The 25,733-nt window shown below is 42.6% G+C and overlaps 1 protein-coding gene across 2 annotated transcripts in view; it reads right to left on the bottom strand.

The window, feature by feature from the left end:
• Positions 1-25,733, bottom strand: part of LOC139761939 (breast cancer anti-estrogen resistance protein 3 homolog) — a 680,749-nt gene that overhangs the window by 539,264 nt on the left and 115,752 nt on the right. Inside the window, exon 1 of one of the 2 annotated variants that reach the window (XM_071686632.1) lies at positions 10,259-10,607. The exons of the other annotated variant lie outside the window; for it this stretch is intronic. Within the exon in view, the coding sequence (XP_071542733.1) occupies positions 10,259-10,316 (58 nt within the window). The 5' untranslated portion in view covers positions 10,317-10,607. Of the gene's footprint in view, positions 1-10,258; positions 10,608-25,733 lie in introns of those variants that run through there. 2 annotated transcript variants of the gene reach the window in all.

The raw sequence follows: 25,733 nt of genomic DNA, 5'->3' as shown, positions 1-25,733 counted from the left end.
GCCCAATTCTCTGTTCCTTCTTTTGGAAAACTAAAAAAAAAACGAGAGGGGGAGGATTTCCAGCCCCCCGCTCCCTCCCCTTTTAGTTGCCTTCTACGACACGCAGGGAATACGTGGGAAGTATTCTTTCTCCCCTAATTAATAATAATTATTATTATTATTATTATTATTATCATATATTCATATTTATTATTATTATATATATATATATATATATATATATATATATATATATATATATATATATATATATATAGCATGAGCCAGGTATCCATTTTATCGACCAACCCCTAGGGGTGGTGGATGAACACCTGGGTTAACTGCGGACCGAATGCCGTAACCAGGATTGGAACCTATGCGCTCGACCCTGAGCGGCCCGTGAATGAGAGTTGATGTGAATAAAAATGAAGTTACGAGGTGGGGGAGGGGATCGCCAGGTTGGTCTGAGTGGTAGAGAACCTGGAGGAAGTGGAAAGTTTTAGATAACCGGGAGTGGACACGGCAGCCGGCGGAACTATGGTTGCTTACGTGAGACATACGGTTGATGAGAGTTGCAGAGGCGGTGAGAAATGTGAGGAAAAAGATGGCACTGTCTGTGAGGGCAAAGGTTGGTATGTCTGATGGTGTATGAGCGGCATCCCAATGGTGTTGTATGGATGCTTGTCGTGGTCCCTGTATGCAAAATAAAGGAGAATTTGGACATGTTCGATAGGAAATCAATGAAGACAATAAGAAGAATACGGAGGGTGGAACGTGTGAGGAATGACAATATAAATAATAAGTGGAGTAAGCTTGGGAAAGCTGAAGAGGATGTGCTGAAATGGTTTGGATATATGTAGAGGATAAGCGACGGAGGACAGACTAAAAGGATCTATATATTAGGAGTGGAAGCGGCGATGGGAAGGGGAAGACCGAGAAAGAGGTGGAAGGATGGAATGAAAGAAGTTTCGAGTTATCGGTACCTGAATATTCAAGAGGGTGAGAGGCGTGCATGGGTTAGAGAGAATTGGGGCGTTATGGCACACAGGTTCCAACGCGCACTCAGTTGGCTGAACCAGGGCTTAGCTGTGGATGAAGGCCCTGGTTTCGGTGACAGGTAGGGAGTGGATGTGAACAAATGAGGCCAGTCCTCGTCCGTTACCGGCGCTACCTCAACTACATTGAGAAACGACGAACAAGTGAATGCACTGTCAAACGCAATCACAGTCTTAGCAAACAGCACTTCCAGTCAATAATGCCACATTCAGACAAGAAAAAAAAAAGAGAAAAACATATTAAGGACAGTGCCGCCACATAAGGGGAATCAAGTTGTCAGTGTTCTACCACTGAGCGCTTCGGTAAGGCCGTAAACATGGTCGGATGCAGTTCATAATATAAACTAAATGTGTGTGTGTGTGTGTGTGTGTGTGTGTGTGTGTGTGTGTTAACCGAACTCCGCTCATTCGATGTCACATCACGAGAGAAAAGTCACCTCTGGCGAGACTGTATCATTGAGAGTATACTGCAGTCTTATCAAAGGTATCTCGCTCTAAAGTACTGTAGATTTCCACGACAAACACTACACAACCGACCTTCACAACTCAAACTCCAACCCTCCTGACATGAACCCATGTGAAACCACACTCCCCAAACACAAGACACACTCTCACGCATACATTCTGGTCACCATCCATCACTGGTAACGCTTTCAAACACTGTTTCAACACGTCTCAAGACCCTTCGTGCCCACAATACAACTAGAATAAACCAAACACCGAGCACTTACTTCACAATTACCCTGACTGTAAGCACAGAGACAGACGCATATTCACAACCAAAACACGCTGTGACCTGTGGTCCTGACCAGTGGACGTGGCCAGCTTCCTGAGTGCTGCAGAAGCGTCAAGGATAGGAGGGACTGACTCCTGGAGCAAAGAAGGAATATATAAATATATATATATATATATATATATATATATATATATATATATATATATATATATATATATGATCTATCTTTTTTTATTTTTCTTAATTCTTTTATAATTATCCAAAAGAAGGAACAGAGAAGGGGCCAAGAGAGATATTCCATCTAAGGTTGTCTTCTGTTCTTAACGCTACATCGCTAACGCGGGAAATGGCGAATATATATATATATATATATATATATATATATATATATATATATATATATATATCATTCATTTATTACTTATCTATTCATTATACTTAACCGCCGTCTCCCGCGTTAGCGAGGTAGCGCAAGGAAACACACGAGGAATGGCCTAACCCACCCACATACACAAGCACATACATAAACGCCTACACACGCACATATACATACATATATTTTTCAACGTATACATACATATACATGCACAGACATATACATATATACACATGTACATATCCATATTCGCTGCCTTCATCCAATCCCGTCACCACCCCGCCACACACGCAACAGCATTTGCCCCCCTCCTCCTCCAGCGAGGTAGCTCCAGGAACAGACAAAAAAGGCCACATTCGTTCACACACATACAGAGAGAGAGAGAGAAAGAGAGAGAGAGAGAGAGAGAGAGAGAGAGAGAGAGAGAGAGAGAGAGAGAGAGAGAGAGAGAGAGAGAGAGAGAGTGCTATCTAATCGATAAGCACTACAGGAAAATATAATGTGACAGCTCTGTGCATCACACTGCTCATGCTACCTTCCCTCTCTTCTCCTGGATACAAGTTCCACGGGAGTCCGTCTACCGAATACATCATTCCCGAAATAAAGCACAAATGTGGCAGACCTAAATGGCAATCTCCCCTCCACCCGACGCCAGTTGTGAGAAGTACTGGGCACACCAAGTGTGTTCTCCCCACATTGTACCTGAAACGTCAACACGCTCCCATGCTGAATGAAATTCTATTAACATCTTTGCTGGGGGCTGTGGTCTTCCAATATGAAGCAGCTGATGTCAGCGGCTGGCAGTACGTTAATTGGATGGTTGAGGCACCATGGTAGAGGGACCATGGTTTCAAGAACACGATGGAACAGCTTTAGGCTCTGCCTTCCAGAGACACCATGGTTTTGACAGCACGACTGCCAGACTTCCACCTCATCTTACTCTAAAAGAACATGGTTTCAAAAACACGAAGACACATTCCTAAGTTCTACTGTTTATATAAATGCCTCCTCTCAGAGACAAGCAAAACACTGAGCACTTAATGAAAAAAATAATGCTTATCTGATCGGAAACAGAAAGCCGTCATTTCTTAACAGAAGCCAAAGTTAGGTATTGATAACCACAAACACAACTCAGCTAAGGACTTGGTTAAGTCTACCATAACATCAGGAAACCGCTCCGTCCTGGGAGTAGCCTCGGTGTTATAAGCTCTGATCCATCGACCCCTGGCGTTCAGACCTCAGGTCTAAACGGGGGTCAAATAGTTCTAACCGTGGCTACAATGACGGGGTCGCGCGACCTCGGAGAGTTTACGTGGTGAGTGAGCAGTCAGACGAGTCAGCGAGTGATGGTCCTCGAGTATTGATGGAATCAAATGCGATATCGAACACCCTAAAATCCTTAGCATGGCGCTGCTAATGACAAACACACTGGTCGAGTCCTGCTCAAACCTCACTTTACGTACGCCTTCCACAGGTTTTGGAGGTTCATCTTCACCCTCGGAGTTAGATGCAAGTTACATTTACACACTTGTCATATCAAGTTGTTGGTAGCCGTAATACGCACACTGGAGTAGTACCTAATTCCAATATTCACGGTAGGAAAATATTAAGCAAATGCATGGCAAATTCTAAAAGGGTAAAATTATCGATAATCATAGTCACTCCACGAAAAGGAATTACAATAACAATTCTTTAGGCAGAAAAAATAAAACCGCAAAGTTAACTTTACAAAAGAAAAAAGCCCTTTGACTAAGACATAAATGAAATTATATTTAACTTTAGCTGATAAAGGTTGATGTATTTAATTGACATTTAATTATTTTGGTTAACCTTCCAGTCCCTAATGGTCTTCAAATGTTAAGTATTTCATAACTTCATGCAGATAACATGCCTTCATGACCACATAATAATCAAGGTTACAGTACCATGTTATCATCTTCAAATATAAGTAAAGAATTTTATAGCCAATACGAGTTTGCCAGGAAGTGTTCCGAGTGAAAACTTTTACACGAGGAAGGAAGGGATCGTTCGGCTCTGAACTACTGCCTTGAGTGAGGGAATGGACGTCAAATTGGGATGAAGTCATTAAGGGAGAGGAGATCGACACCAGAAACTCGTACTATGACGTTTTCTCTCAGTTTATATTCCCGCCACACTCTTATCGCTGCGCCTCCACAGATCACAGCCATAAAGCCTTAAGTGCTGGCCATCCAGTATCTTAACTCCTAACCAAGTGTTAAGATGAAGAAAGAAAAATAGCTTCATTTCTCTCTGGCAGGAGTGAATATCTGGCGGAGTTTACGGTGTTATCTCCACAGCCCGAGCTGGCCAAGGCTGTTGGGTTGGGTCGTTAGTCGACTAAGTTGCTGGAAGCCACAGCCACCAGATCCACAGAGCCCCCAGCAGCCTGGCTGATCTGGTACACTTTGCTCAGTGTACTCTTGATATTCTCTACTGTGCTTCCCAGACTGATGATAGCAAGCAGGGTGGTGAAGGGTCTTGGGTCCCGGATCTTTAAGGTGATCTTTCGTTTTGTGCATTTCGCACATTTGGAATTTAGTGGCAGTATTTTACTAAGTCTTCCACGCCTGTCGTGCCGGTAGGATGTTATTTCCAAATGGTGACAGAAAATTCAGTGGATCTTTAGTCAAATATCAAAGAAATTATCAAAGTACAACACATGAATGACTCAAAGTAATTCCAAGTTTACATAAATGTTGCAACAGTGGAATGAGAGGTTATGAACGTAGCATACTGTGGCTAAGCGTGATACTGTACGAGTCATTAGGCGGGAACACTGTGGGATGGCCCGGCTGACCCAACTAACTTTTCACAAAAAAACATATATATGAATTGTTACAGCAGTATGGCCGACCATCCAGGACGGTTATGTGGCCCAGCCACCACCACCAACAGCCTGACTGAACAATAGCGAGGCTAGGTTAGGAGGGAAAACAAAAGCTGTGTGGTGACAGCGCGAGCCTCCAAAATGAAAATATTTATGTGGGACGTTTACTGTGGTTTACGTTGACACTCAGATATTGTAATAAGTAGATTTCTATTCATAATAAATGAGTGCGCGTCTAGTTCACACAGAACTGTGCAACTGGAAACGACAAATGTCAGAGGAACATGAGACTAGACACCTTGACGAGTCAGTCAGTAACTCTCTATATGTCTTGGGTAGAAGACATGGGCTACATAGTGTGGGTGGATCTCTGAAAGACACTGGGTGAGGTCAACCTTTCAGGAATGACAAAGAACACACCACCCTCACATTCCACCCTACTGGTACAGCAGACTGTTGGCAACACTTAATCACTCAGTACAAAAGCAAAAAATGAAACATTTAATTCCCAAGAAAGTCAGATGGAGTGAAATTCTAGGAACTGTCGTACAAGAAGAAAACGCGTCTACGCAACTCTAGGAATTAGACAACACACCACAATCCTGCGGTATGTTGAGGCAATTCTCTCACTGTGTAACAGTGAGGGAGCTACTACATGTGATAACATTAATTTAAACTAGGGAGCAGACGTCTTTTTTTTATTCTAAACATTGTTGCCTAAACTCCACCAACTGCCTGACCCCTGTGGCGTCAACTGTTACTTAAGTTACACCTTCGTCTTACCCAGACTCAACAAAAAACTCATGTACACGACCTTGGCCCCTATAGCTGTCCGTCCACTTACTTCCTTTCCCCCTCTTCCCATTCGTTTCGCAATTTCCACTCTTTAAAATTCAATGCGTCAATCCACTGTTCTGATCCCAGTAACCTGGCCACCGCTTGGAGGCGATGCGTCCCTGACCACATCCACTGTACTTTACTCCTCTCAGCTGAGCGTCTTCCTCTTCCTTCCTATCTTATTCTGCTATGGAATTCCTCGGGAGATACACGTAGGTCTTGAACATCCATTACACACACAGCTTTTAACTGTGTGTGATAAGTGTTCTTCAGTGGCTAAACTGCTAGTCTTAACCCTTGACCTTCATACAACACCATCAGAGTACGTCTTTCAATTGAGGTTAATAACTCAACACAAACTGCCTAGGGGTTTCAGACCTCTGTGTCAAAATGTCCAGGGGTCCAACTCACACAGTCTGGTAGTGATAACCTTTAGAGAATATCCTGTGTATAATCGTTCAATATTAGTTACCAATTTCATTTCGCATCAAAAGCTAACACCCGGGACCCGCATAAACGAGTCACAGAGACAGCTCTGTTGATGATCGGGAAACAATAGAGTTTGTATACACAGTTAATTACCAGAAAACAAAAGCGTTTATTCACATGCTGTTCACTGCCCGTAAACAACAGTGCTTACCCCGTATTTATAAAGCTTCACTTTCGTTAATATTAACTTTTTCCCCCACCCAGGCGAAGCCTCTTCTCCGAAAATAGACTTCGAACGTCTTACTGAAAACACTAGTCCCTTCATCAAATATCAATATTGCATCATCAAACATGTTTAGATCGTTAGTGGGTCCTAATAGACATAATGAGATGGAGCAGCCTAACCACAGCGTTATATGCACGCACACACTATCATCGCTCATATGAACTACTCATTACACGTTCAGGTTTTAACCACTGACTAAGTGGTAGGAAACATACCTGTTCACCACAGGTTCTGAGTTATGGCAGCCTGTCTTGCCAGAGCATCAAGCAATATTTCACAGGTAAAATCTTTCTCTGTATATATATATATATATATATATATATATATATATATATATATATATATATATATATATATAATGTGTGTGTGTGTGTGTGTGTGTGTGTGTGTGTGTGTGTGTGTGTGTTTTGTGGGTTCTTTGTTGCGATCTTCACACATTACTCTGCAAACTTCCCACTCATATAGGAAGGTCTCACTACGTCATACAGTAAATTACGTACATACAGCTGAAAACCTACACCAGACACATGCATACACTTCAGCCTTCTTTTCCATTTCAAACTGTCCCTTCCTCTGTCCCACCTCATCTTCCTATCATCTAACCACCTTCATGGGTAAATAAGAATTCAGTGAAAAAAAAAAAAAGACATGTCGTCTGCATGATGCGAGACGAAATGAATCACTCCTGCGAGGCAGTGAGGAAATGCTTCGGTTGTGGTCCCACAACGAAGAGGAGAATGCGAGGGTGAGGAGCAGCTCCCGGGTTGGTCCTACCCACCGTGCTCCGGTAGGAGAGTTGCTGGAGGTGAGGCGGGGGGTAGAGAAGGAGGAGAAGGAGGAGGAGGAGGAGGAGGAGGAGGATGGGAATGAGGAGGTTAACACCGACTGCGACCGCCGACCAGGGAGGTGCAGCAGCACCACAACATGATCGCAGGACAAACAACACTGACTCATAAGTTGTGGTGCGCATTTTCTCTGACGTGCTTGGAAGAGTGGAGGTCTCGAGTGTTCCACAAGAAATGATCCTATTGTGTTGTAATTACTAATCCTGGTCACGACGTTGGCTCCTGTGCAAGAAACAAGAAAAATAACTTTCACTTGAAGGCGAATATTCGTATCTGCGAATGACTTCACAGAAGTTAAAACAATACCTGTGTAGTCAACAGGTTTTTGTGACCAACATTAATAGAGTGGGCCATCATAATAATAACAGGCAACTGATTACCGATGGTGTGAGAGCCAGAGTTATATGTGGGAGCCAGAGTTATATGTGGGAGCCAGAGTTATATGTGGGAGCCAGAGTTATATGTGGGAGCCAGAGCTATGTGTGGGAGCCAGAGTTATATGTGGGAGCCAGAGTTATTTGTGGGAGCCAGAGTTATATGTGGGAGCCAGTTATATGTCATATGCGGGAGCCAGAGTTATATGTGGGAGCCAGAGTTATATGTGGGAGCCACAGTTATATGTGGGAGCCAGAGTTATATGTGGGAGCCACAGTTATATGTGGGAGCCACAGTTATATGTGGGAGCCACAGTTATATGTGGGAGCCAGAGTTATATGCGGGAGCCAGAGTTATATGTGGGAGCCAGAGTTATATGTGGGAGCCACAGTTATATGTGGGAGCCACAGTTATATGTGGGAGCCACAGTTATATGTGGGAGCCAGAGTTATATGTGGGAGCCAGAGTTGTATGTGGGAGCCAGTTATGCGCAGAGGCCAAACGTACGTATGAGAACCAGGGTTATGCGCTGGGACCAGACTATGTGCAGGAGCCAGGGTTATGCCTGAGGGCGGGAGTTATTTGCGGAAGCCTAAGCTATTATTCTTAGGACGTCCTGGATGTGGACTTTGTCGTTAAGGCTGGCTGTCGTTATCATACCTAGGACATGTCTATCATATATATATATATATATATATATATATATATATATATATATATATATATATATATATATATATAAGTAAATAACGGTTAATGGATAATGAAGAAGGTAGCCATTTGGCTGACATTACACAACCGAGGTATTACAGATATTACAGACGTGAGAGGTCATGGTAATTACTAGTTAAGTAACCACATAAGAGATTAAGATTAGGGTGAGCTGGATGTGTCCACACTTTGGATAAGCATATGGGTGAGTACATTTACACTGGCAGGGGGCAATATATACAGAGATGTTTACAGAGTAAATTATATGTTTTAAACATTATAAGTTTGACTAAACATTAAATGATGAATAGTAACAGTGATACTGTAGTTGACATACCACGTAGCCTAACTAACAAAACTGAGTTGTTCACTCGCAAAGCCATGCATTTGTTCATGCTTTGTTTACAAAGTTCACGACGGTAAGTAAAGCACTGGTCTGTAGCTATCTGGTGGACGAGCTCTGAAACAAGCCAATTGTGGTGACGAACGAATGTGTGTGTGTGTGTGTGTGTGTGTGTGTGTGTGTGTGTGTGTGTGTGAAAGAGGGAGGGAGGGAGGGAGGGAGGGAGGGAGGGAGGGAGTGAGTGTGTGTGTGTGTGAGTGAGTGAGTGAGTGAGTGAGTGTGTGTGTGTGTGTGTGTGTGTGTGTGTGTGTGTGTGTGTGTGTGAGTGAGTGAGTGAGTGAGTGAGTGAGTGAGTGTGTGTGTGTGTGTGTGTGTGTGTGTGTGTGTGTGTGTGTGTGTGTGAGTGAGTGAGTGAGTGAGTGAGTGAGTGTGTGTGTGTGTGTGTGTGTGTGTGTGTGTGTGTGTGTGTGTGTGTGAGTGAGTGAGTGAGTGAGTGAGTGAGTGAGTGAGTGAGTGTGTGTGTGTGTGTGTGTGTGTGTGTGTGTGTGTGAAAGAGAGAGCGAGCGAGCGAGAGAGAGAGAGAGAGAGAGAGAGAGAGAGAGAGAGAGAGAGAGAGAGAGAGAGAGAGAGAGATTGTGTGTGTGTGTGTGTGAAAGAGGGAGTGAGAGAGAGAGAGAGAGAGAGAGAGAGAGAGAGAGAGAGAGAGAGAGAGAGAGAGAGAGAGATTGTGTGTGTGTGTGTGTGTGTGTGAAAGAGAGAGAGAGAGAGAGAGAGAGAGAGAGAGAGAGAGAGAGAGAGAGAGAGAGAGTGTGTGTGTGTGTGTGTGTGTGTGTGTGTGTGTGTGTGTGTGTGTGAGAGGGAGTGTGTGTGTGTGTGTGTGAAAGAGGGAGGGAGTGAGTGAGTGAGTGAGTGAGTGAGTGAGTGTGTGTGTGTGTGTGTGTGTGTGTGTGTGTGTGTGTGTGTGTGTGTGTGTGTGTGAAAAAGGGAGTGCGTATGTGTGTGTGTGTGAGAGTGAGTGAATGTGTGTGTGTGTGTGTGTGTGTGTGTGTGTGTGTGTGTGTGTGTGAAAGAGGGAGGGTGTGTGTGTGTGTGTGTGTGTGTGTGTGTGTGTGTGTGTGTGAAAGAGGGAGTGAGTGTGTGTGTGTGTGTGTGTGTGTGTGTGTGTGTGTGTGTGAAAGAGGGAGTGAGTGTGTGTGTGTGTGTGTGTGTGTGTGAAAGAGGGTGTGTGTGTGTGTGTGTGAAAGAGTGAGTGAGTGTGTGTGTGTGTGTGTGTGAAAGAGGGTGTGTGTGTGTGTGTGTGAAAGAGTGAGTGAGTGAGTGAGTGTGTGTGTGTGTGTGGGGGGGGGGGGGTAAAGTTGTATTCCACTTGAGAACTACAAACGTCAACACAGTAGCAGCCAGGGACACTACGTAGCTGTACACGGTCATCAACACTCACCTCTCGTCTTGGTGGGCTTATTGTTATCGTGGGTGGGCGAGAAGGCCTTGTTACCCATGGTTACGATGTACTGCGACTCCAGTCACTTCACCGTACACACTTATACCATAAAGTGTGTTGGAGTTCCTCCTTAAACTTTTCACATTTTTCTAATGAATAACACTCACGTATCACACAATACAAGACCCAGTTTTGACTTTACTACAAGACTAATACTCAACTGAATTAGAAATATTTGAAGAACATTAACTCAAATCACAAGAAACGTCACAATTCAGAAATTCACGTGATGACGACACTCAGAGCGAGCGGCAACACACCCTCTCCCGGCGACTGCTGGAACGACACTGCCGTGCCGTCCTCCCGGTCAGGATGGTTTGCTGGTTTTGGTGAGGCAGAGTGGAGGGAAGCCAGCGTTGCAAAGTCCTAACAGTACTCATAAATTACTATGATAAAATCTTTATTTCTATTTTTCATTCATCATGCCCTGTTGTATGCCATCAACGTGACCAGATCTACACACAGGAAGAGCGTGACTTTACGTCAATCACACAAAACCATTTCCATCAGGAGCCAAAGCCAGAGTCAAACGAGAAAAATGGAACACAACAGGTGTCCGTCCATTTAGATGCTGACTTCACCTGTTGATGTGGGCTCATCTCAATACTATTCCCTGTTAGAGGACGTTAAGCAGGATGTTTAGTTGTGTGAACGGTGGAAAGTCATGATCATATCCAGTCTTTAAACAATCACACGTCAATTTACCATACAACGGTCATGATTACACTCGTTTAATCAACATTAAAGCATATATTGTGAAATTAAACATCATATTCTGTATAAACACACGATCACCTGTACATGTTAAAGAAAATGGTTAGTTATCATTAATTTAGTAATAACTTTCGCTTACTTTGGCCCACGGAGATATGATGAGAGGCCATGTCACCACGAGGGAATTGTGACACAAGAACATGGTTCACTGTGGGTGTTTTGTCTTCACATTCTGATGAAGTGAATAAAAAGTTTATAAACTTTCGAGAGTGAAACTATTTTCTCTGTTTTTTATGAACATTCTGTGCGGGAAATTGACCAATCCATCCAAGGTCCAAAATTGTATTCGATTACCAGCTACGGTGATATTGTTCGTTGAGATGAAAATCGACAGAAGATAACGATTCAGATAAACCATTTGCATATTCTTGCACACTTAAACAAATGATAATGAAATGTGAACTCGCTGAATTATCAGTACGAGATCCGAGATGTATTATTGTACGAGTCATTCTTGTGTGGAGGACTTTAAGTCGAAATATTTGTTAATGCCAACAAGGCTATGTACTCGTATCCTCTAACACCATTGTGAAACGAGTCAAAGTTTCATTCAATGAACGCACGGTATCATGGCAGACAATAACATCAATTATATTGTCTGTGTATTTTACAGGCTGTGTAATGAATGCATTTTGATGACAGAAATGACAGTGATTTTGACTTGCTGGAAACAGATCACCTTGCCGGTGGTCACCACACAGGCAATACACACAAACAGTGAATGACGTCTCTCGAACGCAGAGTTCACCGCCGGGACCCAACACGCTTCGTTGCTCAACCAAGGTTTCGGAACGACTCACTGAGAATACAAGAGAAGCGTTCGTTATCTCTCCCTGGCCAGAAAGTTACCATGGTATTCTTGCCATTATCAACGCCATACAGCCATACACTTACACAGCTTCAATGGGGGGAAAAAATGCATGTAGAATGAGTTAATGAAATGCCCTGTGGTAAGGTCCATCAAGGTACATAGCCTCCTCATGTCTTGCATCATCTGCTTCGTGAGGATAATTTCCCTCGCTTCTTCGCCATGTTCGTTACTGGCTCCATTCATACACTCTATGACGTTCATCTGGATCGTCCAAATTAGTTTGTTGGTCTATCCCCACGAGAGGTCGGTCACAGCCCTGATGTGTAAGGAAATCATGACCCAAGTTGTAAGTTCTGGATGGAAGTATCATAACTATATATTTTTTCTTTCGTTATTTAATCTAGTTCTACTGACTTTTAGGGAAATGTAAATTAATGGAACGATTTATGATAGTTGAGCCTGTGTCTCGCTACTTACTGTCCTAACCCAACCCAGGACGGTCCTCACAAGCTCATTATACATTGACAAAAGTTTAAAAAAGATTGCCTTCAGAATGATTTCCAGCAATAGGCATTAACCTTTGGCTCAGTCCCAAGTATGCGTGTGTGGCGGGTGGGCAACGTATAGTGTGGGGGTGGGAGGGGGGAGCGGTGTTGTTGTGGGGGGGGGGATGCAGGGTTGAGCAAGCAGGTGAGGGATGGGTGAGGGAGGGAGGGAGCGGGGAGGAGGAGTGGGGACGAACACCCACTTCCCTATTGAGGACGAGAAGAGCTTTCGTTGCGCCAGGAGACCCGCTCATAAGCGCGCTTGGTGGCGCGCGGTGGCGGCTCTGACCTGGCCGCGTCAAGGTCACCCTCTCCTGCAGGAGGGGGTCGTCAGCTCCCTCTTGCCAACAGATCAGCGGCTTTATCTGCTCGTTCACATGGACACTTTCCCTGCTGATCTGCGCTCTATGCTCGCTTACCTACATATTATCCGCTCAATGACTTGTCGTACCTTCTTATCGAAGTATACGACCTATAGTGTGACTAGCAGAACATCGGCTCTCTTACACTGGGTTACATATTCGGTGATCCATGGGGTATGCTGTCAGGCTACAGGACGTGTCGGCTTCCTGTAAACCTGTGTGATTAATACTCGTTGATTGAGTCTATTATAGACTTGTTCCTCTACTGTCCTCTACTCATTGCTCGTTAACATGTGTTCCTGAATAGGTATTATCACATCTTTATCTACAATTGCCTGAGGACCCCCTTTGATGAAAGGGTCTTCGGTTTACTACTGGACTCCTTTTCCAGGAACTCCTGCAGCTTCATGGCTGCGCTACCTCCAGTAACAGGGAAATGATGAACTCAGTGAGACGTTCTTTGACTTTTAATGATGATAATACAGCCACACAAAACCGACATTTAGCCCGTGGTGTAACCTCATACACAAGGAATCTATCGGTACATCTATCTATCTATCTGTATATATATATATATATATATATATATATATATATATATATATATATATATATATATATATATATATATATATATATATATATATATATATATATATATATATATATATATATATATATATATATATAAGGGGATGAAGGTGCGTGTTCAAATTACAGAGGTATAAGTTTGTTGAGTATTCCTGGGAAATTATATGGGAGGGTATTGATTGAGAGGGTGAAGGCATGTACAGAGCATCAGATTGGGGAAGAACAGTGTGGTTTCAGAAGTGGTAGAGGATGTGTGGATCAGGTGTTTGCTTTGAAGAATGTATTTGAGAAATACTTAGAAATACAGATGGATTCATATGTAGCATTTATGGATCTGGAGAAGGCATATGATAGAGCTGATAGAGATGCTCTGTGGAAAGTATTGAGAGTATATGGTGAGGGAGGTTAGTTGCTAGAGGCAGTGAAAAGTTTTTAAACGAGGATGTAAGGCATGCGTACGAGTAGGAAGAGAGGAAAGTGATTGGTTCCCAGTGAATGTCGGTTTACGGCAGGGGTGCGTGATGTCTCCATGGTTGTTTAATTTGTTTATGGATAGGGTTGTTAGGGAGGTGAATGCAAGAGTTTTGGAGAGAGGGGCAAGTATGCAGTATGTTGTGGATGAGAGGGCTTGGGAAGTGAGTCAGTTGTTGTTCGCTGATACACCGCTGGTGGCTGATTCGGTTGAGAAACTGCAGAAGCTGGTGACTGAGTTAGGTAAAGTGTGAGAAAGTAGAAAGCTGAGAGTAAATGTGAATAAGAGCACGGTAATTAGCTTCAGTAGGGTTGAGGGACAAGTAGATTGGGAGGTAAGTTTGAATGGAGAAAAACTGGAGAAAGTGAAGTGTTTTAGATATCTAGGAGTGAATTTAGCAGCGGATGGAACCATGGAAGCGGAAGTGAGTCACAGGGTTAGGGAGGGGGCGAAGGGTCTGCGAGCGTTGAAAAATGTGTGGAAGGCGAAAACGTTATGTCGGAGAGCAAAAATGGGTATGTTTGAAGGAATGGTGGTTCCAACAATGTTATTTGGTTGTGATGCATGGGCTATAGATAGGGTTGTGCGGAGGAAGGTGGATGTGTTGGAAATGAGATATCTGAGGGCAATATGTGGTATGAGGTAGTTTGATCGAGTAAGTAATGAAAGGGTAAGAGAGATACGTGGTAATAAAAAGAGTGTGGTTGAGGAGCAGAGGAGGGTGTATCGAAATGGTTTGGTCACATGGAGAGGATGAGTGAGGAAAGATTGACATAGAGGACATGTGGGTCAGAAGTGGAGGGAACGAGGAGAAGCGGAAGACGAAATTGGAGGTGAAAGGATGGAGTGAAAAAGATTTTGAGCGATCGGGGCCTGAACATACAGAAAGGTGAAGAGCGTGCAAGGAATAGAGAGAAATGGAACGATGTGGTATACCTGGGTCGACGTGCTGTCAAAGGATTGAACCAGGGCATGTGAAGCGTCTGAGGTAAATCACGGAAGGTTTTGTGGGGCCTGGATGTGGAAAGGGAGCTGTGGTTTCGGTGCATTACACATGACAGCTAGAGATCGAGTGTGAAGAATGTGGCTTTTGTTGTCTTTTCCTAGCGCTACCTCGCGCCCACACGGAGGGAGGGGGGTGACATTTCATGTGTGGCGGGGTGCTTCAGTTACAGAGGTATAAGTTTGTTGAGTATTCCTGGGTAATTATATGGGAGGGTATTGATTGAGAAGGTGAAGGTATGTACAGAGCATCAGACTGGGGAAGAGCAGTGTGGTTTCAGAAGTGGTAGAGGATATGTGGATCAGGTGTTTGCTTTGAAGAATGTATGTAAAAAATACCTAGAAAAGCGAATGGATTTGTATGTAGCATTTATTGATCTGGAAAAGGCATATGATAGAGTTGATAGAGATGTTCTGTGGAAAGTATTAAGAATATATGGTGTGGGAGGCAAGTTGTTAGAAGCAGTGAAAAGTTTTATCGAGGATGTTAGGCATGTGTACGTGTAGGAAGAGAGGAAAGAGACTAGTTCTTAGTGAATGTTGGTTTGTGGCAGGGGTGCATGATGTCTCCATGGTTGTTTAATTTGTTTATGGATGGAGTTGTTAGGGAGGTGAATGCAAGAGTTTTGGAGAGAGGGGCAAGTATGCAGTCTGTTGTGGATGAGAGAGCTTAGGAAGTGGGTCAGTTGTTGTTCGCTGATGATACAGTGCTGGTGGCTGATTCGGGTGAGAAACTGCAGAAGCTGGTGACTGAGTCTGGTAAAGTGTGAAAGAAGAAATCTGAGAGTAAATGTGAATAAGAGCAAGGTTATTAGGTACAGTAGGGTTGAGGAACAAGTCAATTGGGAGGTAAGTTTGAATGTAGAAAAACTGGAGGAAGTGAAGTGTTTTAGATATCTGGGAGTGGATTCGGCAGCGGATGGAACCATGGAAGCGGAAGTGAATCATAGGGTAGAGGAGGGGGTAAAAGTTCTGGGAGCGTTGAAGAATGTGTGGAAGTCGAGAACGTTATCTTGGAAAGAAAAGATGGGTATGTTTGAAGGAATAGTGTTCCAACAATGATATATGGTTGTGAGGTGTGGGCTATATATATATATATATATATATATATATATATATATATATATATATATATATATATATATATATATATTGAAAAATTCGCTTGAGATGATTTTATCATAGGATGGAAGAAAAGATTTTCATTTTCTTGATAGATTTTGTGAGTGAATTAATAAATTTCCGTAAGCTATGTACTCTTCTAGATAAGATAAATTCTATCTTCAAGATGTAACCTACTAACTCGGGCTTACAAGAAACAGTAACTAAGTAAGTCTTAACTCAATAAGAAAATAAATGCAAGAAGCGTGTGTTGGTACGGTACCATGAAATGATTTCATTTATCACTAAGCATGACAATAAGCTAGCTACCCCTCTCCTTCCCACCTCAGATCCCCCAGAAGTTGTGCTGAGGAGGTGGGGGTGACTTAAGGAACAAAGTCATTCGTTAAAGTTACTCCTCGTGTCCATGGCAGCGCAGTAGCTAGTCATTCGCCAGCCACTTGGCTTGCTGCCAGCAGTTTAATCAAAGTTGTCATGTGTTTCCTCCGCCTGGAGGACAGTCACAAATGACCAGTAGTACTCTGTACAACTACAAGGAATTAGATTTGAATGAGATTAACTAAGATATGTCTTTAAGTGTAGTTAATGATCAACAGAAAATTTGTTTGGGGCGACAGAGTCTATCCAAGCAAGATTATTTGCCGTGTCAACCTGCAGTGCACGCGTGATGAAGTTGCTTAAGTTACCGTATTTGGAGGGAGGTTGAGGAGGGGTATTTCATCAGTGTCCCACCGATAAACTTTACACTGTTTTAACGAGCATTTGACCGTTTGAATACAGATAGCACCAACAGGATACGTCGGGTGTTGTCTTCCACGTGATCCAGATGACTCGGGAAAACAACTTTAAGACCCACTCGAGGACGACTGTAAAGGTCTGCTGGTCATTGTTGAGTCATGAGACAACTCTGATTATATCATGAAGCACACGATCAGGAAAACGTACGTTCGACGTTCATTCCCTGATGAATCACTACCGAGGAGTTCCCCAGCCCCCTTCCCATTGCAGGACAGATCGTCTTGATGCAACCATGGGTTTTATGGTCGATCTTCATGTCTTCATAGTTGAGTAGTGGCTCATGTTGTCAAGTCTGACTTACCGGTAGGATGAACGTTTTGGGAAATGAGTCACATATCTATGAATATGTAGTTGTTTCTTCCTGTGAAGAGATGCAGCAAAAATCATGTCAGCCTCAAGGTTTCGTCTATAACGACACAGTCACTTAAACGAAATCGCATTATTGTGTTTTCTATTATCGTAAGAGTTCTACTATATCCTGAAGTTAGTATCATTTATCTACGTATGACATTCTATAAATAAGCCACATATGTATTGACTACAGAACAGTTACCAGCAGCATCAAATAGCTTGCGAGAGGTGATCGTACCCCAAAAGCCAGACTCAGGATCCTCCTGACCATTGCGTCTGACCAGCCACTGTGATATACCACACCACCAAAACATCCTGGACAGCATCGTCTACCCTCAGTCACATGAGACTTATAATCTAAAAATAATTCTAAGTCGTCCCTTCGGACACTGAAGGCCATTCCCGGAATCTACACTATAGATATGTACCTCACAACGTACACTCGAACGATGGATCTGCTACTTAGTCCATAGAATACCTGAACCGTGTCGAACCCAGCAGCAGAGCTTCCCATATGACTGATACTACGAGGGAGAAGACAGATATGCCTTCATAATCCCAGGATCATCGGGCGTCGCTCAGTGGGACCTTGGAACGCGCCAGTACCATACTTATCATTTCTGACGGCTTCCTCTAACTTATAAAACTATCTTTGATAAAACTCACAAAGGCGTTTAACAAGGACGCGAGGAGTGAGGATAGCTAGCTGACAGTTGTTTGAGTGTGAGTCTAGCCATACTATTCAAGGGTATGAATCGAAAGCAAGTGATGAAAAATCTGTGCCGATTACAGATGAACCGGGAGGCTTCTGTGAGTATTTGTGTGGTATTTCTTGACTTACGCCATGAATGTGGGACTTGTCAAATGATGCGATCGTATAGTTTCTGTGAGACACATGATTATCAACTACTCGACTTAAGGCACCTTATCATTGTATTATGAACACGTATCTCAATTCTTCTATTAATCCTAACCTTAACATAAATTCTACTTGAAATATATATATATATATATATATATATATATATATATATATATATATATATATATATATATATATATATATATATATATATATATATATTTTTTTTTTTTTTTTTTTTTTTTTTTTATACTTTGTCGCTGTCTCCCGCGTTTGCGAGGTAGCGCAAGGAAACAGACGAAAGAAATGGCCCAACCCCCCCCATACACATGTATATACATACGTCCACACACGCAAATATACATACCTACACAGCTTTCCATGGTTTACCCCAGACGCTTCACATGTCTTGATTCAATCCACTGACAGCACGTCAACCCCGGTATACCACATTGCTCCAATTCACTCTATTCCTTGCCCTCCTTTCACCCTCCTGCAAGTTCAGGCCCCGATCACACAAAATCTTTTTCACTCCATCTTTCCACCTCCAATTTGGTCTCCCTCTTCTCCTCGTTCCCTCCACCTCCGACACATATATCCTCTTGGTCAACCTTTCCTCACTCATTCTCTCCATGTGCCCAAACCATTTCAAAACACCCTCTTCTGCTCTCTCAACCGCGCTCTTTTTATTTCCACACATCTCTCTCACCCTTACGTTACTTACTCGATCAAACCACCTCACACCACACATTGTCCTCAGACATCTCATTTCCAGCACATCCATCCTCCTGCGCACAACTCTATCCATAGCCCACGCCTCGCAACCATACAACATTGTTGGAACCACTATTCCTTCAAACATACCCATTTTTGCTTTCCGAGATAATGTTCTCGACTTCCACACATTCTTCAAGGCTCCCAGAATTTTCGCCCCCTCCCCCACCCTATGGTCCACTTCTGCTTCCATGGTTCCATCCGCTGCCAGATCCACTCCCAGATATCTAAAACACTTCACTTCCTCCAGTTTTTCTCCATTCAAACTCACCTCCCAATTTACTTGACCCTCAACCCTACTGTACCTAATAACCTTGCTCTTATTCACATTTACTCTTAACTTTCTTCTTCCACACACTTTATCAAACTCCGTCACCAGCTTCTGCAGTTTCTCACATGAATCAGCCACCAGCGCTGTATCATCAGCGAACAACAACTGACTCACTTCCCAAGCTCTCTCATCCCCAACAGACTTCATACTTGCCCCTCTTTCCAAAACTCTTGCCTTTACCTCCCTAACAACCCCATCCATAAACAAATTAAACAACCATGGAGACATCACACACCCCTGCCGCAAACCTACATTCACTGAGAACCAATCACTTTCCTCTCTTCCTACACGTAAACATGCCTTACATCCTCGATAAAAAACTTTTCACTGCTTCTAACAACTTGCCTCCCACACCATATATTCTTAATACCTTCCACAGAGCATCTCTATCAACTCTATCATATGCCTTCTCCAGATCCATAAATGCTACATACAAATCCATTTGCTTTTCTAAGTATTTCTCACATACATTCTTCACAGCAAACACCTGATCCACACATCCTCTACCACTTCTGAAACCACACTGCTCTTCCCCAATCTGATGCTCTGTACATGCCTTCACCCTCTCAATCAATACCCTCCCATACAATTTACCAGGAATACTCAACAAACTTATACCTCTGTAATTTGAGCACTCACTCTTATCCCCTTTTCCTTTGTACAATGGCACTATGCACGCATTCCTCCAATCCTCAGGCACCTCACCATGAGTCATACATACATTAAATAACCTTACCAACCAGTCAACAATACAGTCACCCCCTTTTTTAATAAATTCCACTGCAATACCATCCAAACCTGCTGCCTTGCCGGCTTTCATCTTCCGCAAAGCTTTCACTACCTCTTCTCTGTTTACCAAATCGTTTTCCCTAACCCTCTCACTTTGCACACCACCTCGACCAAAACACCCTATATCTGCCACTCTATCATCAGACACATTCAACAAACCTTCAAAATACTCACTCCATCTCCTTCTCACATCACCACTACTTGTTATCACCTCCCCATTTACGCCCTTCACTGAAGTTCCCATTTGCTCCCTTGTCTTACGCACCCTATTTACCTCCTTCCAGAACATCTTTTTATTCTCCCTAAAATTTACTGATAGTCTCTCACCCCAACTCTCATTTGCCCTTTTTTTCACCTCTTGCACCTTTCTCTTGACCTCCTGTCTCTTTCTTTTATACATCTCCCACTCAATTGCATTTTTTCCCTGCAAAAATCGTCCAAATGCCTCTCTCTTCTCTTTCACTAATACTCTTACTTCTTCATCCCACCACTCACTACCCTTTCTAATCAACCCACCTCCCACTCTTCTCATGCCACAAGCATCTTTTGCGCAATCCATCACTGACTCCCTAAATACATCCCATTCCTCCCCCACTCCCCTTACTTCCATTGTTCTCACCTTTATATATATATATATATATATATATATATATATATATATATATATATATATATATATATATATATATATATATATATATATTACCCATGGAATATTTTGTGTGAATGATAGCTTGTGTTACCCTCGACCTCTTTCTTGAGGCTCATACAACCCAAGACTGCGTTACTTTCAGTAGAAGGGAAATGTGGACTACTCTGGAGTGAGAATTTCTTTGACAAAGCTGTTCTCCCAATGATACATCCTTGCCAAAGGTGGCTTTTCACTCGCGGTGAAACGTCTTGCAAACGAGTCCTGTAACAAACACATAACACACTTTCCCAAACTCAAACACCAATTTCTACAGTTTCTCACTTGAATCTGCCACCAGTGATGTGTCATCAGCAAACAACTGTCTTACTACCCGCCTTCCCCTCCCTATCCCCTAAACAGACTGCATACCTACCTATCTCTCCATGACCGCCCCACGTTTACCTCTCTAACCACCTCATCAATAAACAGATTAAACAGCCATGGTGACATCACACAACCTTTGCTGCAAGCTCACCTTCACCAATATTCAATTGCTTTTGACTGTTAAATATTCTCAGTCTACACGGATAAGAAGGCGATCATCAGGCTAATGGCTGAGGCACGTCTCTCCCTAGAAAGTTGGCTGGTATGAGGAGAGTCAGGGTGGAGGCCAGCCAGGAGATACTCCTGGGCCGTAGATGTTGACTGACACATTTCGTTGTCTCACATTATGTGCTCATACATGGCTTACTTGCGCCCTAGCGTCCTGTAAGAGACTTACCAGAGTCTTCGTCTGATGCATATGTGAAACAGCTTCATTAGCACTATAAAGTCAAATCCCTTTTACCATATGACGTAATAGGACCTTGAGATAAGACCGGAGGGGTGACACCTTTGCTTACGACAAAACGCTTGAAACTCTCCTCTTGAAGATTAAGCAGGATCGCAGAGTATCCTCGTACAAGGAGAGTATAGGGTATAATTCTCTTCTCTCTTAGGGACCGACACACTTATCGATAAGATGAATCCCCTACGCCTTCTTGAGAAGCAGCGGAGCAGCCGGGACGGAGGTAGTCTACAACCAAGATAAGTCCCGAATGGTAGCTTTAGCGACAGACGTAAGGCGTCACCCTCGTCTGAAGGGTGTTAATACCTAAACTTAATCTCACCGGGATCTGGCCAGGTGCATGTAGAAGCCAGTGGCTACTCACACTTCAATTTTTTATGTGCATCGTAGGACCAAATAGGAATGTAATGGAATCACCAGGCACCGGAGGAAGCAAGCTTTTTTCCTACCAAGTCTTCCTTGCAAGTAACAGGTGTCGCTTTTTACTGGCATCAAGTTGTTTCGTAAGGAATGATGAGATTTTTTCTTTTCTCTTCCTATTTTCATTATCATGCCTCCCACCGTAGGAGGTACGAATATTGTTTTTTCATATCTATTCTATTCTATTCCAACAATCAGCACGCTTAACCCGTCAGAGTCGGGTCAGAGAGCAGGAGTGTCGAGGGTGAAATGAATTTAGGTTTATCGAGGATGCAGTGAGATGCACGTGTCAAAGGTGAGGCAAAGGTACGTTTGGCGTGAGTAAGGGTTAGGGCAGAGGTCAGGGTGGAGTGAAGATGTGTGTGGAGTGAAGATTGCCTTTCATCCGAGCCTCATGGGATACCTCAAAGGCCATTGGTGTCGAGGGTGTACTGAAGTGACATCTGTTGACGGTGGAATAAAGACGTGTTCGTTGTGAGCGAAGATCCGGATGTGGAGGTTGGAATAAACTGAAGTTGAACGAGGGTGTAGTAAAGGCAAGTTTAGTGGCGCTTCCCTACTTAGCGAACATGTGTAGAAAAATACTTAATCCATTCGCGAATGTTGGCGTTGCCTGCTGCCTCTTTGACAAAAGTGGATGATATTTCTATGATTTACATCTGATGCATATAGTTACTGGGGGTTGGGTATCATCAGCTCCCTGCCTGGTCTAAGAAGCGTCTTGTTGTGATAATACAACATTGAACAAAATGACGTTTTATGACAGATTGATGACATAACCAGAGTTCTTGCTTTTATCTACAACGTCTCTAAAGATTATTGCCTTTTTCTTAAAAGGTCAGAAGTGAATCACAAGGCGGGGAGAGATGAATGTGTAGAAGGAGCGAACGTCATCTCGGAGGGTAAAAATGGGTATATTTGAAGGAATAGTAGTTTCAACGATATCATATGGTTGCGAGGCATAGGCTATAGATAGGGTTGTACGGAGGAGAGTGGATGTGCTGGAAATGAGATGTTTGAGGACAATATGTGGTGTGAGGTGGTTTAATCGAGCAAGTAATGAAAGGGTAAGAAAGATGTGTGGTAATAAAAAGAGTGTGGTTGAGAGAGCAGAAGAGTCTGTGTTGAAATGGTTTGGACATATGGAAAGAATGCGTGAGAAAAGATTGACAAAGAGGATATATGTGTCAGAGGTGGAGGGAACGCGGAGAAACGGGAGACCAAATTGGAGTTGGAAGGATGGAGTGAAAAAGATTTTGAGTGATCGGGGCTGAACATACAGGAGGGTGAGAGGCGTGCAAGCAATAGAGTAAATTGGAATGATGTGGTATCCCGGGGTCGACGTGCTGTCAGTGGATCGAACCAGGACATGTGAAACGCCTGGAGGCAAACCATGGAAAAGTCTGTGGGGCCTGGATGTGGATAGGGAGCTGTGGTTTCGGTGTATTACTCATGACAGCTAGAGACTGAGTGTGACCGGTTGTGGTCTTTTTGTGTCTGTTTTCCTGCCGCTGCCTCGCTGAAGCGGGAGGGTGGCGATGCTGTTTCCTGTGGGGTGGGGTAGCGCCGAAAATGGATGAAGGCAAGCAAGTATGAATTTGTAGATGAGTATATATGTATATGTCTGTGTATGTGTATGTATATGTGTGTATATGTGTATATGTTGATATGTTTATGTATGTTTATGTGCGTGTATGGGCGTTTATATATATATATATATATATATATATATATATATATATATATATATATATATATATATATATATATATATATATATATATAATATATATATATATATATATATATATATATATATATATATATATATATATATATATATATATATATATATATATATATATATATATATATATATATATTATTTACCTATTATACTTAGTCGCTGTCTCCAGCGTTAGCGAAGTAGTGCAAGGAAACAGACAAAAGAATGGCCCAACCCAACCACATATACATGTATATACATAACGCCCACACACGCACATATACATACCTATACATTTCAACGTATACATACATATACATACACAGACATATTCATACATGCTGCCTTCATATATATATATATCATACAAACCTCCAACAGCCAGGATCGAACCTGGGACCCCTTGTGCAAGAGGCAGGCATGCTAACCGCTAGGCTAAGGGACTGTATAATAGGAAACAACTATTCGAAATACTAAGTACTCGAATACCCTTCGTCTCACATTGGTGAGCAACGGGGTCTATCGGTTGTTTCCGAACAGAACACATAGCCAGCTGATAGCTTTTTACCGAACCTAACTGTACAACGCGGAGTTACAGTTAGGTTCGGTAAAACGCTATCAGCTGGCTATGTGTTCTGTTCGGAAACAACCGATAGACCCCGTTGCTCACCATTGTGAGACGAAGGGTATTCGAGTACTTAGTATTTCGAATAGTTGTTTCCTATTATACAGTCCCTTAGCCTAGCGGTTAGCATGCCTGCCTCTTGCACAAGGGGTCCCAGGTTCGATCCTGGCTGTTGGAGGTTTGTATGTTCTATGAAGGTGCGCGTTCATATACACTTTATTCGTATATATATATATATATATATATATATCTTTTCTTTCAAACTGTTCGTCATTTCCCGCGTTAACAAGGAAGCGTTAAGAACAGAGGACTGGGCCTCTGAGGGAATATCCTCACCTGGCCCCCTTCTCTGTTCCTTCTTTTGGAAAATTAAAAAAAAAAAAACGAGAGGGGAGCATGTATATATATATATATATATATATATATATATATATATATATATATATATATATATATATATATATATATATGTATATATATATATATATATATATATATATATATATATATATATATATATATATATATATATATATATATATATATATATATATATATATATATATATATATATATGTGTGGTTTCAGAAGTGGTAGAGGATGTGTGGATCAGGTGTTTGCTTTGAAGAATGTATGTGAGAAATACTTAGAAAAGCAAATGGATTTGTATGTAGCATTTATGGATCTGGAGAAGGCATATGATAGAGTTGATAGAGATGCTCTGTGGAAGGTATTAAGAATATATGGTGTGGGAGGAAAGTTGTTAGAAGCAGTGAAAAGTTTTTATCGAGGATGTAAGGCATGTGTACGTGTAGGAAGAGAGGAAAGTGATTGGTTCTCAGTGAATGTAGGTTTGCGGCAGGGGTGTGTGATGTCTCCATGGTTGTTTAATTTGTTTATGGATGGGGTTGTTAGGGAGGTAAATGCAAGAGTTTTGGAAAGAGGGGCAAGTATGAAGTCTGTTGGGGATGAGAGAGCTTGGGAAGTGAGTCAGTTGTTGTTCGCTGATGATACAGCGCTGGTGGCTGATTCATGTGAGAAACTGCAGAAGCTGGTGACTGAGTTTGGTAAAGTGTGTGGAAGAAGAAAGTTAAGAGTAAATGTGAATAAGAGCAAGGTTATTAGGTACAGTAGGGTTGAGGGTCAAGTCAATTGGGAGGTGAGTTTGAATGGAGAAAAACTGGAGGAAGTGAAGTGTTTTAGATATCTGGGAGTGGATCTGGCAGCGGATGGAACCATGGAAGCGGAAGTGGATCATAGGGTGGGGGAGGGGGCGAAAATTCTGGGGGCCTTGAAGAATGTGTGGAAGTCGAGAACATTATCTCGGAAAGCAAAAATGGGTATGTTTGAGGGAATAGTGGTTCCAACAATGTTGTATGGTTGCGAGGCGTGGGCTATGGATAGAGTTGTGCGCAGGAGGATGGATGTGCTGGAAATGAGATGTTTGAGGACAATGTGTGGTGTGAGGTGGTTTGATCGAGTGAGTAACGTAAGGGTAAGAGAGATGTGTGGAAATAAAAAGAGCGTGGTTGAGAGAGCAGAAGAGGGTGTTTTGAAGTGGTTTGGGCACATGGAGAGAATG

This window comes from Panulirus ornatus, chromosome 42 (genome assembly GCF_036320965.1).
Source record: "Panulirus ornatus isolate Po-2019 chromosome 42, ASM3632096v1, whole genome shotgun sequence".
Classification (NCBI taxonomy): Eukaryota; Metazoa; Arthropoda; class Malacostraca; order Decapoda; family Palinuridae; genus Panulirus; species Panulirus ornatus.
Note: the sequence above shows the minus strand (reverse complement) of the source record. Positions and strands in the feature narration are given on the sequence as shown.